Genomic DNA, 19,530 nt, shown 5'->3' on the forward strand with positions numbered 1-19,530 from the left:
CCAGACCACAAGATGGCACTATGTGTCTGGAAGGCATAGGACCCTAAGAAAAGGCGAGACTAACTGCTATGAGAGAATTATTTCAATTGTTCATAGGTTAATGTCCGTTCTTTGTGTGGCATACCGTGTTTTCCCGATAATAAGACCTATCCCGAAAATAAGCCCTCCCCTTACTGTGTAAGATTCCTCTAAAATAAGCCCTCCCCCCAAAATAAGCCCTATTGAGATTGCTACTGTAGTGAAGGTGATCCCCTGCGCTACATGCTACATTACGGTACCCTCTGTATGCACCGCCCCCCTGCCCCCCCCATGAAACGCATGCCGTGCTCCGAGCTGCATCCAATCAGAGCAGCAGCAGTGAGCGCATCATCCTGTTCTTCCCCAGTGATTTGCTTGCTGGCACCATTGAGAGCAGTGCCGTGGAGGAGAGCTGAGGCAGGACAACATAAGCCCTCCCCTGAAAATAAGCTCTCTGGTGTTTTTCTTTCCAAAAAAAATAATAAGACAGTGTCTTATTATCGGGGAAACACGGTATTCTATAGGGGTGAAATAAAAACTTCTCCTATGTCTGACAAGTATTTTGACTTAAGCATGTTATAGGAAATGGGGACCCTATGGGTAAAAGACCACTAGAGCTATATTCTAGATAAATTCAGACATTTCCCAGAAATTTGTGGAAGAAAAAAATGTTAAAGAATAATGGGTTGTTGGGGGAAGAGCTGCCCACAAGATTAAGCTTTCTTGCTCTTCGAGATTTGTATGTTTATGATATCTTGTCTGCAAGAGATTAGTGCACTGAGACTTGTGTTTTGTATATAAACAATTCTTACTTTACATGGAGCCAGACATGGACACAGAAAGGAGAGGATGGGCAACACTCAGGGTGGGGGACAGACACACAGTACCCCAGTGCAGGTGGAGGGAAGACAGACATATGGGCCAGTGGATGGAGCAGGGCAAGGGCTCCCTCTCTTGGCGCTTGGTGGTTATCTCTGCAGATGTGTTCTGCTTTCACTTGGAGGAGGTTTTTTGGGGGTTCAGTTTTTGGTTTTGTTTTTGATGGGAGACCGTGGAGCACAGAGTGGAGAAGTGGAAAGAGCACAATACTGTCAAGTTTACACGGGTTTTTGGGCTGTTGTTTTTTTTTTGTAATGATTTTTTTTTTCAGAATTCTTTATGTAAAGTCAAATTTGCATAATGCAGATTTACATAAAACAAGAACTGTCTGTACTTCATTAGGGATGTATCATCCTTCTAGGGCTATTCTCTCAGTGTGCACTTGCACTCTGGAATCTCCAGAGTTTCAATTGATTATTTTCTTGGAGTCCTTGAAGGTAGCCCTCAGCAGACATACTCCCAATACTATTGCTAACAAGTCCCCACCAGCGTGCTTCTCACTAACAATAAGACTGAATTAATTTTTTGTTGCTGTTGTTCAGTTGTTTCAGTTATGTCTAACTCTTCATGGCTCCATTTGGGGTTTTCTTGGCAGAGATACTAGAGTGATTTGCCATTGCCTTCTCCAGCTCATTTTACAGATGGGGAAACTGAGGCAAAAAGGTTAAGTGACTTGCCCATGATGACACAGCCAGATTTGAACTCAGGTCTTCTTGACTCCAAGTCTGGTGCTCTGTCCACCATGCCACCTACCTGCCCATTTAGTTTTTTAGCTAAAGCTATTTACTAAGATGGTATAGCAGAAAAAAGGAGTTACAAAAACATTCCTCTCAAAAGTCTGGGGCATACCTTCCCACAAATGCACACAAGGTCCATGGAGAAAGTGGGCAAAACCCAAATGACAAAAACAGTGAGGCACACATGTAGAGAAGACGTGTGTCAAAGAGTAGATCACAACTCCTAATACTGGAAGTTATTTTATCTCTTCATAGAATCATCATGAAGTTCCACTTAGGTGGAACTCTGCTAAGTTCTGAGGGTCAGTGACTTTGTAGAGTCCATATATGACACTTTTTTCCCACCATGATAGATCACACTGCCTGAAGCTGCTAATCTCTCAAAAGACACAGTAAAAAGGGGAGAGAGAAGAGAGAAAAATTCTCTCCTTCCCTTCCCAAGGCTAAATCCCTTTAAGGGGCTTGGTTCCAGCTCTCAAACTGGAAGCCTGACTAGAGCTCTTCTACCACTAGAGTGGTCAACCACTTGACTGGCTTATGGTTAAACTGACTGCCATTTTTATCACACACACACTTTTATGTTGAGAGATATGACTTGATCTTCTCAATCTATCATAAGATCTTTCCTGTGTGTGGAGTCATTTGTCTTGGTCAAAACCCTACAATCTTCTCAAATTGATTAAGTTCATATCACTTCAATTGATTTTATTAAGATGCTTGGCCCTTCTGAGATTACATTAATTGGGTGGGAATGGAACCTCACCCTTACAAGGAAATAAGGCAGACCCCAAAATGGAGTTCTAAGAAGCCCTCCTGATTTTCCCCTAACAGTACTGCCTCCTCCTTACCCCTTCCCGTAAACTTCCCCGGTGAAGTCAGGCTTCACTTAGGAATTAGGCAACTAAATGGGGTCCAGGCCCCTTAGAGGGTATCTTCTGCATGCATGTGAGTAGCAGGTCACGTGACCTGGGCAAATCACAATATATTCTGAGAGCTGAAGAAGAATTCAGAGATCACCTATTCCAACTTTCAGTCTGATACATAAATCATCTCTATACCTTGACAGGTGACAATTAATTTACCTCTGCCCGAACACTTCCAGTCATCAGGGGCCTCATTACCTCAGTCCATTCTATTCTTAGCTGTAATTGTAAAGAAGTTCTTCAATATAGCAAAATGAAATCTGCTTCTCTATGACATTCAACAACTGGTCCTCATTTCTGCTCTCTAGAGTCAATTAGAATAAGCATAATTCCTCTTATACAGTAACATATGAAGTAATCAGCAAGCACCTTCTGTATTCCAGACACTATGCTAGGAGCTGAAAATACAAGGATAAAAGGGAAACAATTCCTATATAAGGAATATAATCCTCAAGGAGATTATATTCTAACAGGGGAGACAATAAATACACATACTGTACAAGTATATACAAAACAGATAACAAGGTCACCTTGATGGGGAGAAGCTACCAATAATTGAACAAGCAGGAAGGGATGAAGTCACTTAACCCTAATTGTCCTGCCTCCTCCCTGACAAAAAAGCAAAAAAAAAAAAGAGTCAGAGGTAACGAGAAAGTCCATTTCAGGCATGGAGGTCAACCTGCCAAAAGCAGACAGACAGGAAAAAAAACAAATATTTATTAAATGCCTACTATGTTCCAGGTACCATGCTAAGTGATTTATAAATATTATTTTGTTTGATACTGACAACAACCCTGGCAGGTAGTTGCTATTATTATTCTCATTTTACATTGGGAATTACATTACATTTACATTGAGGAAACAGAGGTAGACAGAGATTAAATGACTTGCCCAGCTAGTTAAGTGTCTGAGAGACTGGGTATTGACTTAGGTCTTTCTTACTCCAGGCCCAGCACTCTATCCACTGTGCCACCTAGTTTCCTCTAGGTGAGGGTCATCCTGTGTAAGGACAAAAACAAGGAAAAAGAGAACAAAGAAAGGAAGGAAGGAAGGAAGGAAGGAAGGAAGGAAGGAAGGAAGGAAGGAAAAGAGAAGAAAAAGCCAGATCAATTGAACTTCAAGAGTTGGTAGGGGAAATTTTTTAAAATATAATTTTAGCTTAAGTTTTTTTTTTCCTTTTATATTTAGGATTTATTTTTCCCTGGTCACATGTAAAAACAATTCATTTTCAAATTTCATTTTCAAATTTTTGAATTTCAAATTCTCTCCCTTCCAATCCTTACCCCTCCCCATTGAGAAGGCAAGCAATTCAAACAGGTTACACATGTGTAGTCATGCAAAACATTTCCATAATAGTCATTTTGTGAAAGAAAACATAGACAAAAAGAAAAATAAAGTAACAAGTGTATGCTTTAATCTGTATTCAGACACTATCAGTTCTTTCTCTGGGGATGGATAGCATTTTTCAGAGTTGTTTTAGATTATTGTATTGCTGAAAATAGCTAAGTCATTCACAGTTGATCATCTTACAATACTGCTGTTACTTTCTACACAGTACATTTAACTTTGCATAAGCTCATGTAAGTCTTTCTAGGTTTTTCTGAGAACATTTCATAATTTCTTGTAGCACAATAGTATTCTACCACAATCACATAACCACAATTTGTTCAGCCACTCCCCAATTGACAGGCATCACCTCAATTTCCAACACTTTACCCTCAGAAAAGAGCTGCTATAAACATTTGTAGCAGCAAGCACCACAGGTTCTTGGATATGCTTTGATAAAGGAAAGCAACTCAAAATGGGTTAACAAGCTTACTTTAATCAGTCAAACATGTATCATTTACCTAGTTCAGGGGAAAGAGGTCAGCACCCTGAACTTCAGAATATACAGACAGAATTATCAAGACAGAAACAGATCAAGTAGACAGATTTCAAACTGTCCAACCATTACATCCATACCCAATCAACACCTGGGTTTCAACATCTGGGTTTTTCAAAGCCGAGGGGGGACTCTCAACAACGGCTTCCCAGAATCCAGATCAAATCACAGAATGCTTCTCAAAGTGAGCCCCAAAACAAAGCTACACATCAGGGCTTATATAGCCTTCTCCTGGCTCAGAGAATGTAACAACCTTATTGACTCACTGGCCAATCAAGAAGTATCTACTGAAAAACAAGCCTCCCACCCCAGGCTCCAGGTGCACTTTAGCCTAGGGGCAAGGAAGATCTTACAAATTTACATTCCCATTACAACATTTTTGTACATATAGTTCCTTTTTCTTTTTTTTTTTTTTAGTCTCTTTTGGGATATAGCCCCAGTAGTGGTATTGCTAGGTCAAAGGGAATACAAAGTTTCATTGTCCTATAGGCATAGTTCCAAATTGCTGTACAGAAGAGTTGGATCATTTCACAACTCCACCAACAGAGAATTAAGGTCGCATTTTTTCCATATCCCCTCCACTACCCATCATTTCCTTTTTCTGTCCTATTAGCCAATCTAATAGGTATGAGGTGGTGCCTCAGAATTGTTTTAATTTTATTTTTCCAGTCAATAGTGGGTTAGAGCATTTTTCCCCTTATGGCTATAGATAGCTTTGATTACTTCATCTGAAAACTGTTCTTTTGATCATTTGTCAATTGGGGAATGGAGGGAAAGAGGGGAGAGGTGAGGGAGAATAACTTACTCTCCCTCACCTCTCCCCTCTTTCCCTCCATAGTAAAAGCTTTTTCTTGCCTCTTTTATGTGATAATTTACCCCATTCTACCTCTCCCTTTCCCTTTCTCCCAGTACATTCCTCTCTCACTTCTTAATTTTATTTATTTTAGATACTATCCCTTCACAGTCAATTCATGCCCGTGGCCTCTGTCTATATATACTGCTATCTGCCCTGATAATGAAAAAGTTCCTATGAGTTACAAGCATCATCTTCACATGTAGGAATGCAAACAGTTTAAATTTTATTAAGTCCCTTATGATTTTCCTTTCCTGTTTAGCTTTTTAATGCTTCCCTTGAGTCTCGTATTTGAAAGACAAATTTTCTATTCAGCTTTGGTCTTTTCATCAAGAATGCTTGAAAGTCCTCTGTTTCATTGAATATCTATTTTCTCCCCAAAGGATTAATTCAGTTTTGCTGGGTAAGTGATTCTTGGTTGTAATCCTAACTCCTTTGCCCTCTGGAATATCATATTCCAAGCCCTCCAGTTCTGTCTTGTGTTATCCTGACTGTGGGCTCCATACTTGAATTGTTTCTTTCAGACTGCTTGCAATATTTTCTCCTTGGCCTGGGAGATCTGGAATGTGACTATAATATTCCTGAGAGTTTTTATTTTGGGGTCCTTTTCAGGAGATGATTGGTCTTTCCATTTCTATTTTACCCTCTGGTACTAGGATATCAGGGTAGTTTTCCTTAATAAGTTTTTGAAAGATGATGTCTAAGCTCTTTTTTTGATCATGGCTTTCAAGTAGTCCAATAACTCTTAAATTACCTCTCCTGGTTCTATTTTCAAGGTCAGTTGTTTTTCCAATGAGATATTTCGTATTGTCTTCTATTTTTTCATTCTTTTGACGTTGCTTTATTGTTTCTTGATTTCTCATAAAGTCATTAGCTTCCATTTGCCCAATTCTAATTTTTAAGGAATTATTTTCTTTTGTGAGCCTTTGTGCCAACTTTTCCATTTGGCCAATTCTACTTTTTGAGAAGCCTTTTTCCTTCAGTGAAATTTTGTGCCTCTTTTTCCATTTGGCCAATTCTGCTTTATTAAACAATCATTGGCTTTTTGGACCTCTTTTGCCATTTGGCCTAGTTTGGTTTTTAAGTTCTTATTTTCTTCAGTATTTTTTGTGTCTCCTTTACCAAGCTATTGACTAATTTTTTCATGATTTTCTTACATCACTCTTATTTCTCTTCCCAGTTTTTCTTCCTACCTTTCTTACTTGATTTTCAAAATCCTTTTTGAGCTCTTTCATGATCTGAGACCAATTCATGTTTTTCTTGAAGGCTTTGGATGTAGGAGCTTTGACTTTGTTGTCTTCTTCTGAATGTGTGTTTTGATCTTCCTTGTCACCACAGCAACTTTCTAAAGTCAGAATTTTTTCTGTTGTTTGCTCATTTTCCCAGCCTATTTTAACTCTTCCCAGACTTTTAACTCTTTGTTAAAGTAGGGTTCTGCTTCCAGGGTGGAGGGCACACTGTCCCAAGTTTCAGGAGTTTTGTGCAGTTGTTTTCAGAGATATTTCTAGGCACCTGCCAGTTTTCAGTTCTTCCTAGGTGATGTGATCTAAGGAGATAAGTAAACACTACTGTCCTGTCCCATGCTCTGGTCTGTGAGTGACCACAAGCATTCTTTTCTGCCCTGGAACTGTGAGGAAGGTCCCTGCTCTACTATGACTGCAAACTCTGGAGTGCTAGTGCTTCTTGACCTGGGAGTGACACTCAGGACTCCAACCTAGACCCAAGTATGGGCAAAGCAACAGAGTCCTGCCTCAGTGCTAGCAAGGAGACCCTTATAATCTCCTGACCCCCTTACTGCCTGTGGGCTGAGAGCTCTGGAAGCTAATTCAGTGGCTCCCAAGGATTATTCCTGGTTTGCTGGGGCCTGGAATGTGCTGGTAAGGCCTGCACTGGTCTGTGCTCCCCTCTCACCCTCGTACAATGGACCTTTCCTGCTGACCTTCCAAGTTGTTCTTGGACTGGAAAATTGTTTCACTTTGTCTTTTTGTGAGCTCTGCTGCTCTAGAGTCATTATTTATAAATTACTTGGAGGAATTTAGGGGAGAGCTCAGGCAAGTCCCTGCCTCTACTCTGCCATCTTGGCTGTACCTCTTGGGTAAAGGAAATTAATGTGTTATAAGACTGGAAAGGTAAGATGAAGCCAGATTGTGAAAAGCTTTAAATGAGATTTCTATTTGTGTCACCAGCATTCAGCACAGTGCTTTGCATGTAGTAAGTGCTTAATAAATGCTTCATTCATTCATTTATGCAATCATTCATTCATAACATAGGGGTTTGTATTTGATCCAAGAAGAGAGATAGAGCCAGTAGAGTTTATTGATTAGCAAGGTGATAAGACTGGACCCATGCTTTAAGAAAATTGCTTTGGTAGCTGTGTGTAGAATGGACTGGAGGAGGAAGAGATTTGAGGCAAGGGGACCAATTAAAACTGTTGAAATCATCTAGGTGAGAGGTGCTAAGGGTTTGGCTAAGGTAGTGGCCCTGTGAGTGGAGAAAAGACAGCAAGAGATGCTGTAGAGTAGAATGACAACATTTGGCAACTGATTAGGTGCTTAGGGTGAAGGCTGAGGATGACACCAAGTTTTCCAACCTGGGTGACAGAAGGAATGGTGGTGCCTGCCCTTGACAGAAATAGGGAATGATAGTGCTAACGTGTGATCAATGTGTGGAAAAAGCAGTTCTGGTGTTAGGACAGGGGTCAGTGGGAAAAGTCAGTGTCAGAGATCAGTTGAGGGTTCAAAGTTTGGAAATTTGAAAATTTGAAAATTACATGGCAGGTAAGTGTTGGGGATTAGTGTTGAAGATTTATGGGAGTCAAAATAGAAGTCAGTGTCAATCCTGGCGGTGGCTATTTAGGAGTCAGGACTGTAGCATTCACAGAAGAAGCTGCCAGATTCCATCTTCTGCAGGGGTTTTTCCCAGAATGATGGCAGCAAGGCCTGGTGGTCTGAAGGGCAATGCCACTTTGGGAGCTATTGAGCTTTCATGCCCATCAGTAGCAAGTAGTCAAACACTGATGCTGATGTTGAGGAAGATGGGACTCTCCTCCATAGTGATTGCTCTCCTTACTGATTCCCATAGGGCCCTGCCTGGAAGCAGGCTGTAGGTTTCCATGGCCTTGGTTGTTTTCATCAGGCATAAGAGAAGCAATGGTTAAAATGGTCTTAGTAGTTTGACTTCCTTGCCACATACTGCCTCTCATCTCTCCCTTAGGGGGGTTTGCTGATTCAACTAGGCTGGCTTGCCCGCTCTATTGGTGGCAGATGGTGACAGGAGTTAGTGGGGTCCTTCTCCAAAGGAGTTGCTTCTCTGACTGATGATTGAGGGTGTTGGCCTGGAAGCAGGACCACTGATATGGTGGATGTTGATAATCCCAGAGCTTTTGGAAATAGTTGCCAATGACAGTCAGCAGTTGGTGGTGGTGAGAATAGTGGGATCCTTTCCACAGTAACTGTTCCCCTTAGTGCTTAGCACTAGCTCTGGAGCTGGAAGGGACCTTGGATGAGGAAACTGAGGCCCAGGGCGTCAGAGTGTCTTTCCCAAGCCCAAACAATTAATGAGCCACAGGACCAGAATTATAACTTGGGCCCTGTGAGTCCAAGTTCAGTGCATTTTCACTGAATCTTGCTGCCTCCCAGGGGTACTTTCAGGCTGGATGAGAATGAATTAATTCCTGGTGGTGGAGAATGTCTCTGACAGACAAGATCATCTGCCAGTCAGAAAAGAGCTAGCTTTTCTAAGTTGAGAGAGGGGGCAAATGCAAACTTTTATATTTGAGGGACTTGGAAAGGTCTTAGGAAAATAAGAGGTACCAGTATATCAGGAGCTGAGGTGAGGAAAAGGGGAGTTTAGTTGGGTAAATGCTTTGAAGATGGCTAAATGGGCAACTAGATGGTGAAGTGGACAGTATACTGGTCTTGGAGTCAGGAAGATGCAAATTCAAATACTGCTGAAGACACTTCCTAGCTGTGTGACCTTGGGCAAATCACCTACTCTCTGTTTGCCTCAGTTTCCTCAACTGTAAAATGGGGATAATAATGGCACCTAGCTCACAGTATTGTTGTGAAGATCAAATGAGAATACTTGTAAAGCACTTAGTACAGTGCCTGGCACATAGTACTATATAAATGTTGCTGTTGTTATTATTATTAAATGCTCCTGAAAGGTAATCATCAGATGCCCTGCAACTTTCCCCTTTATATCAACATTTATGCAGTGAAGCCGGTGAGAGGAGCAGAGCAGGAAAGGAGAGAAGGAAAGAAGAGGGGAGGAAAATGAACATTTAGAAGGGGAGCAGAACTGTAGCTAAGAGCTTCTGCATCTGGTGGGGTTGGAGAAGCCTGACCTAAGGGGAAGGAAGTACTGTTATACTATAAAATTTCTAAAGTGTTATAGCGGGAAGAATTGCCCCCAGGATTAGGCAGAGGCAACAAACAGTTCCTACTGTGGGGCAGAAGAGAAGGAGAAACTCACATACACACATACACACCCCCACAATTCCTACTCTGGGGCAAAACTCAGGTTACAGCCCTGGGATCGTTGGAGAGGTCACTAAAGGTAGGGGATAGAGCAGCTACCTAATGAGAGCTGGGGGATATTTGGTCTCCTTGGATGGTGTAGGGGGCCCTCTCTCCCCATGATGAGATGGATTACCTTGAGTTAAGGAAGGCTAGATTCACAATGTAAACAATGTCAGGGGGAGAGGAAGAAGGGAAGACTATAGAGAGCATTTAGGGTAATATCTGAATTATTTTTACAGGTGAATAAGCTGAGACTCACAGAAACTGCCTGGCTCCTGCATAAATTTGGCATATAGCTAAGTATTAGTAATATGCATACAAAAGAGAAGTACAATCATAGGGGTTTAGAGCACAGACATCCAACCATAAGAGTCCCACCCCCCTCATTTTACAGTTAAGGAAATAGGCTCAGGGGAGAGAAGGGAAACATGACAAAACTCTTCTATCTTTTTTTTTTTTGGTGGTTACCAAGCTCTGGAGATTAAAGTTTCAGTGGGTTCAGTGGGAACAAAACCTGTCTTAAATGAAGGGAGGAAAGAGAAGGGGGAAAGAGAAAATGAAACCCTCTCTGAGGGTAATTTAGAACTGACCCCCCACCCACACACCTAGAAAATCATGAATGGAATATTCTAGAATCATCTATGACATCATGAAGCATCTCCTGTGGTAATAATACTGAAGTGGAAGGAAAATGAAGTTGTGGTTGTGGCTGTGGCTGTGTCTAACAAGGGTATGGGCTTTGGGAGCAGGTAGGGAACCTGGGAAATTGGGAGCTAGCTTCAGACAGTAGGTAAAGGTGCTCTCTGAGGAATCCAAGGGATTAAGCAAAGAGATATAGTCCCTTATTTTTAGCCCAAGAGGTATTAATGAGTCTTCTTAAGTGTTTGGACAATAATATGAGCTTCTGTGGGAATAAGGTGACCTCCAATTCCAGTGGAGACCCTGATCCTTCATTCCAGATGAGGTGTCCCAAAGAAATGTGGGGGTGCCTTACGTAGAGACTCACCAGTCTGAAGGTGGCCTGATTGATGCATAGGACCTCTGAAATGACCTTTGGAGTAACCAATAGACCCTTGTTTGTACCTAAGAATTTATAGTCCCGATATGAGGCCCTCTTATCAGAAACAAATAGCCTAGATTTGTTAGGTATGCCCTATCCTGGAACAGCTGGCCAATCTGAGCGCTCATTGACTAGGTCAGTCCCCTTGGTGTTTACTGCAATAATGTTTGCTGAGGAAAGTCAACCTCCAAGGTGGGGTGCACTTTGAGCTGATTTTTTTCCCTTGGATTCTAGCCATTCATCCCCAGGATTCCATGGAGATAGCTCCACAAGAGTCTCTGTTTCTTGAAGATAATCCCAACTTCTTTGATTATCCAGATTCAGCCAGGGACAAAATCCAGGCTATCTCCAACTTCATTGGAGAGAAACCTGTTTACTTCACTTCTGATTCAGGTAGAAGTATTTGAGAAGCCCTTATTTTCTGAACCTCAGAAATTCAGGCCTCAGGACAAGATGTTATTCTTCCATAGACTATCATATAGTGAGCAAAGTAGCTACAGTGTAAGCAAGTCATATCTGTGAAGCTGTTTCCTTATCTCCATGTTACTCCCATTGAGTAACTACCATTGGTTACTACCAGCCCCAAGGGGTTGTTATGGGGAAAGAATTATAGAAATTAGATAAAGTGCTATATAAATGTGAGCTGATATTCCTTAGTATCTCCATCCCTGTCCCAACTTTTCCTGAATGTGCCAGTGGGGAAATGGGAAAATGTAACATGGCCCCTAAATCTGACATTTGTGGAACACTTTAAGGTTTGCATTTTATATTAGGAAACTGAGGCTCAGAGAGTGATTTGCCTGGGTCAGGAAGGATTTGAACCTGGGTCTTTTTGACTCCAAAGTATAGTTTTTAAAATATCTAAATCTTCCTCCTCTCTCCCAAATAGGCTTCAAATCCAGGTTCTTGCACCATATATTGTTTGGCTCATTCATCCTCCTCCTTATCACCATCCTCTACCAGTTCTGCACCCACATGTAAGGCCCTGCCACCCACCCAGGACCCTCAATTCTTCCCCACAATACCAAGAACCTCATTCTGCTGCCTACTCTAAGGGATTCCTATCGTGTATGGCTGGGGAAGGGAGCGATGGGCATTCTTAACTTATAATTCATTCTTGTGCTCTGCAGGAGTTGCCAAAAGGGGTCCTAAGGGGATGGACAATCCATCTCTGCTCACAGCTACCTTAACCACCTAAACTCACCCTCTATGCAAACTACTAAATAAATACTCATTCCTTACTACAGCTATTCTACTAAGAGCAGGTTCTTTTTCTTCCCATAACTCCAATGCCCCAGCTCCCCAGCTCCTGCCCTCTTTAATAACTTGTGTCCCATTCCTCCCTCCCCTCTCCCCCAAATAACTGCCATGAGGCTCTAGTGGCATTTGCGCTGATCTCATCTTTATTAGCGGTCTTTATATAGCGCCTCCCAAGGATCCCCCTGCTCCTGGATCTGGAGGAAGCCTCAAGAGGTCTGTAGCACCAGGGACAGGTGAGAAAGGACAAGAAGGCCAAATTATATAGCCTGAAGGAATGAGCGCAAGAGCCCCTCCCCCAGCTCCCCCCAAGTGGGGCAGGTAGCACTGGAGAGGCTGGGCCAGGTGATGGTGTGTGGCATTTATAAGTCTGCCTCCCCATAAGAAACTGATACAAACCTGGTGAAATAAAATCCCTAAGGGTCTGGAAAGATGCTGGGCTGCCTGTGGAGAAGAGGAGCTAGCTAGCTCTAAGGTGTAGCCAACCTATCCCCTGGTGAGACACAAAGAGTTTAGGGGCACCTCTCCCACCCAGAGGGATGCATGAGGTTAGGAGCTGCCTTCCCCTAGACTACAGCATATGGGGAAGGGATATAGGCGTGTCCTTGGCAAAAAGGAGAGGGCCCTTCCCTACTTTATTTACTCCTTGACCCTCTATAATCCCTGTTAGTCTCCCCCCCCTAATCCATCCTACCCTAAATTGCTGTGGAATAGGGCACCTTCCTCATTAATTTCCCTCCTCTAGGTCCCCTGCAGATTACAGTTCGAAAAAGGGTATCCTTGGGGTTATATAAGCAGGAGGGTGCCTCCTAATTTCCACCTTCCCAGTCCCTACACAAAGGAGAACATTGGCCATTCCAAACCCTCTGTCCCTCAGTCCCAGGCACCCTGGGGACAAGAGAGGTAGCTGTTTCCTACAAGCCTGGTCCCTTACATCTTACAGGGAGAAGCTTTCCCCCAGCTTCTCTATCCCTATCCTCTGAGCCTAGGACCATTGGACAGGTTCCTGGTCCCCATCCCTACCCATCAGTCCTAGAGCCCAGTTCCTGGAGGGAATGGGTGCCCCCACCCAGCCCCTCCCCTCAGTCCCGAGGCCCATCATGCAGTCCCGGGGGCTGTCGGGGGGCTGGTGGGGCAGGTCCCCGAGGCCTGAAGAGGCGACATGCCCCCCGACAGATGAGGAAGAACCAGTAGAGCTGCGGAGCAAGCAGCAGGGCGGCCCCCAGGTTGACATGGACTGGAATATTGAGGGGCACAGAGAGCAGGGGCAGGCCTGCGTGCTGCCCATAGGCCCAGTACAGGTAGGGAAAGAGCAGCACTCGACAGCACAGGAAACTCAGCAGCATCAGGGTACCATTCACTTTGTGCAGCAGGGTGTGCTGCTGCTTGTACTGTAGGTAGGGAAAAGAGAGAAGAGGATGAGTGGATGAGAATGGGGATGGAGATAAAGGAGGAAGCCTCAGTGCAGGGGACATCGAGGGCCACCCTGGGCTGGCCTCCACACCTTTCCCCCTTCTCTCCATCCACTCTGTTGGATAACAGAGGTAAGGGAGGCAGACGGGAACCAGGAATAAGGGTCCCAGGGGCTCTAGTTGAGCACAGCTCTCTCTAACTCTATGAGGGCCTCTCATTAACCCATGTGGCTCCCCAGACCTAAGTAACACCAGTACCTTGGAGACTTCCTCATCCTAACTAAACTCACCTTCCTCCCTCTCTTCTGCTTTCTACCATTTCCTTACCTGGATGAGGATCTTGCCCAGGCAGACAAAGGGTGTGCTGACTTCAGCCATCAACATGCAGCCCAGGAAGAAGTCCCCCTTGCCTTGGCGCCACACCTTGGAGGAAAGAAAAATGGCAAGGGAATGTAACCACAGTGGCGCCATCTTTCTGCTCCTTCCCTTGTTGCCTCTTTCTAGCCCGAGAGCAGAAGTCATCTTATCTCCCCCAACCCCACCCTTTGTGGCTGCCGCCATCTCTAGGTGCAAAAGAAATGCTGGTTGGCTACAATAATATAAGAACACCAGCTCTTTAAGGTCAAGGACTTTTGTTTCTGTCTCTGAATCCCCAGCATCTGGCACAATGCCTGGCACATTGGGAGCATGAGGTCTTAAGCTGTAATTTCATCAATGCAGGGAGTTTCTGGTAAGGAAACTCCTACCAGTTTCTTAATAAATGCTCGTTGGATGAATGAATGGATGAATAATAACTTTCTGGTCCCATCGTGCAGTTGCCACCCTCAGCTCAGGCATTCCCCCCAACCCACACTCCCACATTTCTGTGACTTTCAGTATGCCAAGCAAAATCCACCATGGTGCTGGGGTCAGACCCTCCCTTCAAACTTTCTCCAACTCCCCTAGAACTCACCACTGATAGTGGAAAGCAGACCAGCACCATGACTGCATGGTGCAGCACCATGAGGAATTCCTTGTGCAGGTAACCTCGGGCCACAGCCCAGGTGCCTCCTGGGGGGCCAGCCCCTCCCTCATCCTTTCCATGACCTTTGACCTGGTGCTTGTGCCAATGACACAAGAACATGGCGTAGATGTCGTAGATGAAGTAGGGCACTGCGAACTGAGTGTAAGCTGAGGATAGCCAGTGTCTGCAGAGCAGAGAAAGAGAGAGAATGAGTTATGGAATCAAACATAGCAACAGAGTAAGAAGGCAAGAGACATCAAGAGAAGAGGCCCACTGAGGACCAAGAGATGAAGACAGAATGCTAAAATGAGAGTCAGAAAGATGTCCGCTATGAGTGGAACAAATAGTTGAAGTTAAGGTAAAAAAAAGGTATATTCAGATAGACCAAGGGATGATTTGAGCAATGTAAGAGAATAGGGAGAGGGATAACCAAAACTGTCAGAGAAGAAAGTAGCATGGTATCACATAGGTCTGGCCTATAAGTGTCAGAAGACCTAAGTTCTGTAATAGTTTAGCAGTGTGACATTAGGCAGGTGACTTCTCTTAAGGCCTCAATTCCTCAATTCTTTTGCAGGGAAGGAGTCAGACTAGATGACCACTAAGGTTCCTTCTATCATTATCTGACATTTCTATGATTTTCATGAGAGATCATAGAAGGAGTCAGTAGTAAAATTGATGCTGCTGAGTGTGTCAGTAAAAACAGTAACAATTTCAGGAGGTTGAAGTCCAATCCCCTGAGGAGTGAATGCCAAGAGCACAGTAAGAAGAATTCTATATATCCTGACAATGATCAACAATGCAAATCATTGGGAAAATAATTTGTAATGTTTTAACTATTATCTTTGAATCAATGCCTTAAATACCTTAATAGAACTGCAACCCTATAGCAAGTGTCATCAAGGATGGACAGAGAGAATGGAGTCCAGGGCAAGACACAGCTAATGGCTGAGAGATCAAGTCATATTCTGGTAGTATTTGCATAAGATCAAGTCCAAGGCAACGTGAGGGAGACTGCAGATAAGAACTGAATGTGGGGTGATTATGGAGAGAAACAGCAACAAAGACCAGAGAGAGCTGGTCCATGGAAGAAAGCCTGAGGACAGAGGGCTTGTCTTATAAGGAAAACCAGAGTGCTGATTTTGAAGGAACAAGTTTGGGATGGGAGGGGAGAGGAAGAAGACAATCTGTAAACTAAGAGTTAAAGACTTGGGGAGCCAAAGGCCTTGAGTGAGAGAGGAAGGGAGGGACCATCTGAAGGGAAAAGAAATGGAAAGAAACAGCCCAAGAATGGAAAAAAAAGGTGGGGAACAAAAAGGAAGAGACAGAAGGCTAAGGGTGCAATAGTGGGTGGGAAGCAATAAAACTGGTCCAGGAGAAGAAGAGAAAGAGTGTGAGATACTGCTAAAATATCAAAAGTTTAGAAGAATGTGGGATTTTAGGATGAGGGCCACAAAGTGCTAGTAAAGTTACCAGACTACAACTAGTTAATCCCATGTTCCTAAAGCCTTCAGTAATTAGGTACCTAGAAGCAAGAACAGCTGTTACCCCTGGATTAGTCTTGATCCCTCCCATTCACCTGAGGATTAAAGGGAGGGGGGGAGAGAAGAAGGAATGAAACAGAGGGAATGACGGAACTGTCAGAGTGATCTATAAAGAGTGTTAGAGGAAATTGTATGGTAAAACTAGATCATCCTGGAAGCAGGGTGCCAAAAGAGTTGTAAAAGGGGACAGGATAGAAAGAGGAGATGGGGACAGAGATGGAGCAAAGACAAGTCATGAATAAAAGAACTCTGAGAAATGTAGTTGGGGGACAAGTTAGGAGTCAAATAGATCATTAATCAGCCAGAAAATGTGCTTTCTGGGTTGTAGTGGCCTTTAGGCAAAGTGAGACACAGAACCCAAGACCTGAGGAACTGACTTGAATCTTAGCACAGCTCTGTTAAGCATGGGCGTCCAGGTCACTGAGAGCCAGCTCGTCAGCACCCTGGACAGTGCTATGCTCTACTCTTCTTTTCAAGCCCTCCTCCCGCCCTCTTCCCGCCCCACCCCCTTCCCTTGCCCAGGGCTTTTGGCAGACACCCTGCATTGCAGCAGCTGCCAGTGCCAAACTGCAGCCTCTCTCCTCTCTCCACACAGCCACCTTGACCCTTGAGGTCTAGCATATTGTCATCTGCACTTTTTCCCTTACACAAGGGTCTGGCTGGGGCTGGATCCCTATATTATGAGATGGGATCCATATCTGAGCCCAGATAGGAAGCTGACTGCCTAGTTCCTAGGCTGGAGAATTTGGTCTGGGAAGGGAGAAGAGCTGAAACCCGAGGGCCACTCGGGTCCTGGTGGGCTAATGGAATCTGGGGAGCATTCTGAGAACCACGGATTACTTTGAATGAGCTCTTGGTCCCCCAATTCCTCTTCTCCTGGACCTGACCTTTAAGAACAGGACAAGCTAAATGTATCCCAGGGTGTTGAGTTGCAGCAGTTGCAGTTAACTTGCTCAGGCCCAGATTGAGAACTGGAGGAAGAAGACTGTTTTATGTGGATTTGGGAAAATCCCACCCACTCTACTAGCACATGGGGGAAAGTTCAGCTCATTGCACTTACTGGTCATCAATGATATGTTTGCAGGAGGTGGAGACAATGTAGCCAGCTGTGGAGGCCATGATAGCCTGGACTGAGGATACTAGCCTAGGGAAAAGAAGGGGAAGAGGTTTGAGATGGAAGAAAAGAGTAGGATGTTACCATTCCTCCTTTATATTGAACCTGTAGAACTATATTTTGGGTTCCATTCTTCCCAGAGCATCTTTTGGACATTAACCCCCAGGTTTTCCTTAACACCTGATCCCATGTACCCTGACCTAGCCATCTCTGCCTCATCTTCTAATCTCTCTCTCACCTCTTCACTTCTGAACCTATCTGATCCCGTTCCTCATTTACCCCTTTCTTTTATTATTTTGGTGGTGGAAGAAAGTTGGAACAGATTCCTCTTCATCTTAGAGAGGAAATCAGGCACATCATTTTTAAGTGAGACAATTCTGAGAATGTGCTATTGATAAGGCCTCCCCTAGGGAGACAGCAACTAGGGAGAGAAGGGGACGTTCTCTGGGGCGTTCCACATTGGCTTGTCCTCATAGTTTTGCAACCTAGGCACCACACTTCCTCCAAAGCTCTGTTCCTCACTCCTTCTGCCCACCTTCTCATTCTTTTATTTCCCATTCTTCCTCCCTTAACTTTTTCCTCCCCATTTTAGGTGCCTCTAAAGTTCTATCTTCTACTTCTCTGTCCCCCATCCCTCCTTCACCACTACCCCCAGCTCTCCACTTTGTTCCCCTAGTCTCTTCAAAATATGTTTCGTCACATGCTGGCCTCATTCCTAGTGGTAGGAGGGGAAAATGAGGGAGAGGAAGGGGGATAGGATGCTAGGAGACCAGATGATTAGGGTTGGATGAGGTCTTCTGGAGCAATAGAGGAAGCAGTAGAGAAGGAAAAGGAGAAGGGAGATAGAAAGAAATCACTGCAGGGGGTGCCTAATTCTCTGAAGGGTCCAGAGGATCCAGAGAAGAGGTATGGATGACCTGAGATGTTTCTTTATAACTGTGTAGTTTCCCCATTCCATCACTACCTTCCCATCCCCATAAGACCCAAGAGATGTGGAGAAAGGACTGGAGGGAGAGGAAAGGAAGAGGAGAAGCCGTTTACCTGGCTGAAACAATGACCGCGTCGGCCTCCTCCCAGCGCAGCTGGGGCAGCCTCTGGAGCGTGTTCTTGGAAAGGAGGAAGAGTCCCGGGAACACAACCCCCCCAGCCACCATCGGGGACAGCATCATGGCTCTGGGATTTGGGCAGGGGAAGAATGAGTAAAGCAATAAGGACTGGGGAAGGTGAGGCCTGTGAGGAGTTGGCGATGAAGAAGGAGATAGAAAGGGGGTTTGGTTAGGGACAGAAGTAGAGATGAAGGGGGAGAAGAATTAAGAAAAGAAGAAATATAAACAGAAAGGACACAAAGAGGATGGGATGGGGAGAGAGGAAATAGAAACAGGAGGAACAAGAGAGAAAAAGAATGAAATGAAAATGGGAAAAAAGGAAGGGAGAAATGGATAGGGAGAGATATAGGGAGAGAGGAGAATAGAAGAGATACAGAGAGGGAGGAGAAGGAAAAATAGAGGGATGGAAAGAGGTGGAGATGGAGAGGGGAGGGGATACTATGAGAGGAGAGAGGGAAGGATAGAGATAGGGGACAGAGAAAGGGTGAGGACGCAGATGGGAAAGGGACAGAGCAGGTAGGGGGGTTACGCAAAGAGATAGGGAGGGCCTGAGAAAGGGGGTGGGGGTTTGTTGTTCCAACCCTAAGGGGGAGGAGGGAAAGCTAGGGAGTGGAGGGGAGGCTGGGGAGGGGCAGATGGGCAACGGGTCAGCAGTCAGTGCTGCTCTCCCGCCTCCGCCTCCTCCTCACACTGCCACAGTCATCGCTGTCTCTGACAGACACGGAGATGGCACATGGCATTATATAGACCAGGCCGCCCAACCCCCTGCCCCCTTGGTGGGGATGTCGGGGGAAGGATGGGGAGTCACCAGCTTGGGTGGGCGGGGGAGGGGTGGGGAAACGACAGCACCGACCAGACACCAAGAAACCGGACCTGCAGCAGCGTCTCCCCATGCAGCTCTGAGCCTCAGCGGCTGCGACAGAGAATGGGGGGGAGCAGAGAAAGGGGGATGGGGGGGAGGCCCTTAAAGAGACAGTGGCTGCGGCAGAGGGGGCTTGTGGGGACACAGACTTGATCGAGTCATAGGAAGAAAGGGAGGACTGCTCTCCTGGAAAAAGGTAGTCCTATGATCTTGAAATTACCTAGGAGGTAGCCTCTGGCCCCTCCACCTCTAGGCCTGACCCCATTTCTCTATCAACACTCAGAAGATGCCTGAAATTGCCTCCTTCCCTACCTTAAATAATATCCCTAGCTGACTTTACTCTAGAGGGACCTAGGAGTCTAG

The 19,530-nt window shown here is 44.7% G+C and overlaps 1 protein-coding gene across 1 annotated transcript; it reads right to left on the reverse strand.

Annotated features, from left to right (window-relative positions):
- Positions 1-12,252: 12,252 nt before the first annotated feature.
- TLCD3B (TLC domain containing 3B) lies at positions 12,253-19,057 on the reverse strand. Its single transcript, XM_069063560.1, has 5 exons — positions 18,241-19,057; positions 17,146-17,229; positions 14,494-14,728; positions 13,869-13,964; positions 12,253-13,520 (listed from the first exon to the last, which is right to left on the reverse strand). Exons 1-5 carry the CDS (start codon positions 18,366-18,368, stop codon positions 13,212-13,214), a joined length of 852 nt encoding a protein of 283 aa, XP_068919661.1. The 5' UTR covers positions 18,369-19,057; the 3' UTR covers positions 12,253-13,211.
- Positions 19,058-19,530: the final 473 nt, after the last annotated feature.

Source organism: Petaurus breviceps, unplaced genomic scaffold, assembly GCF_028583685.1.
Source record: "Petaurus breviceps papuanus isolate PSGF00001 unplaced genomic scaffold, PetGlider_PUasm1.0 138, whole genome shotgun sequence".
Taxonomy (NCBI): domain Eukaryota; kingdom Metazoa; phylum Chordata; class Mammalia; order Diprotodontia; family Petauridae; genus Petaurus; species Petaurus breviceps.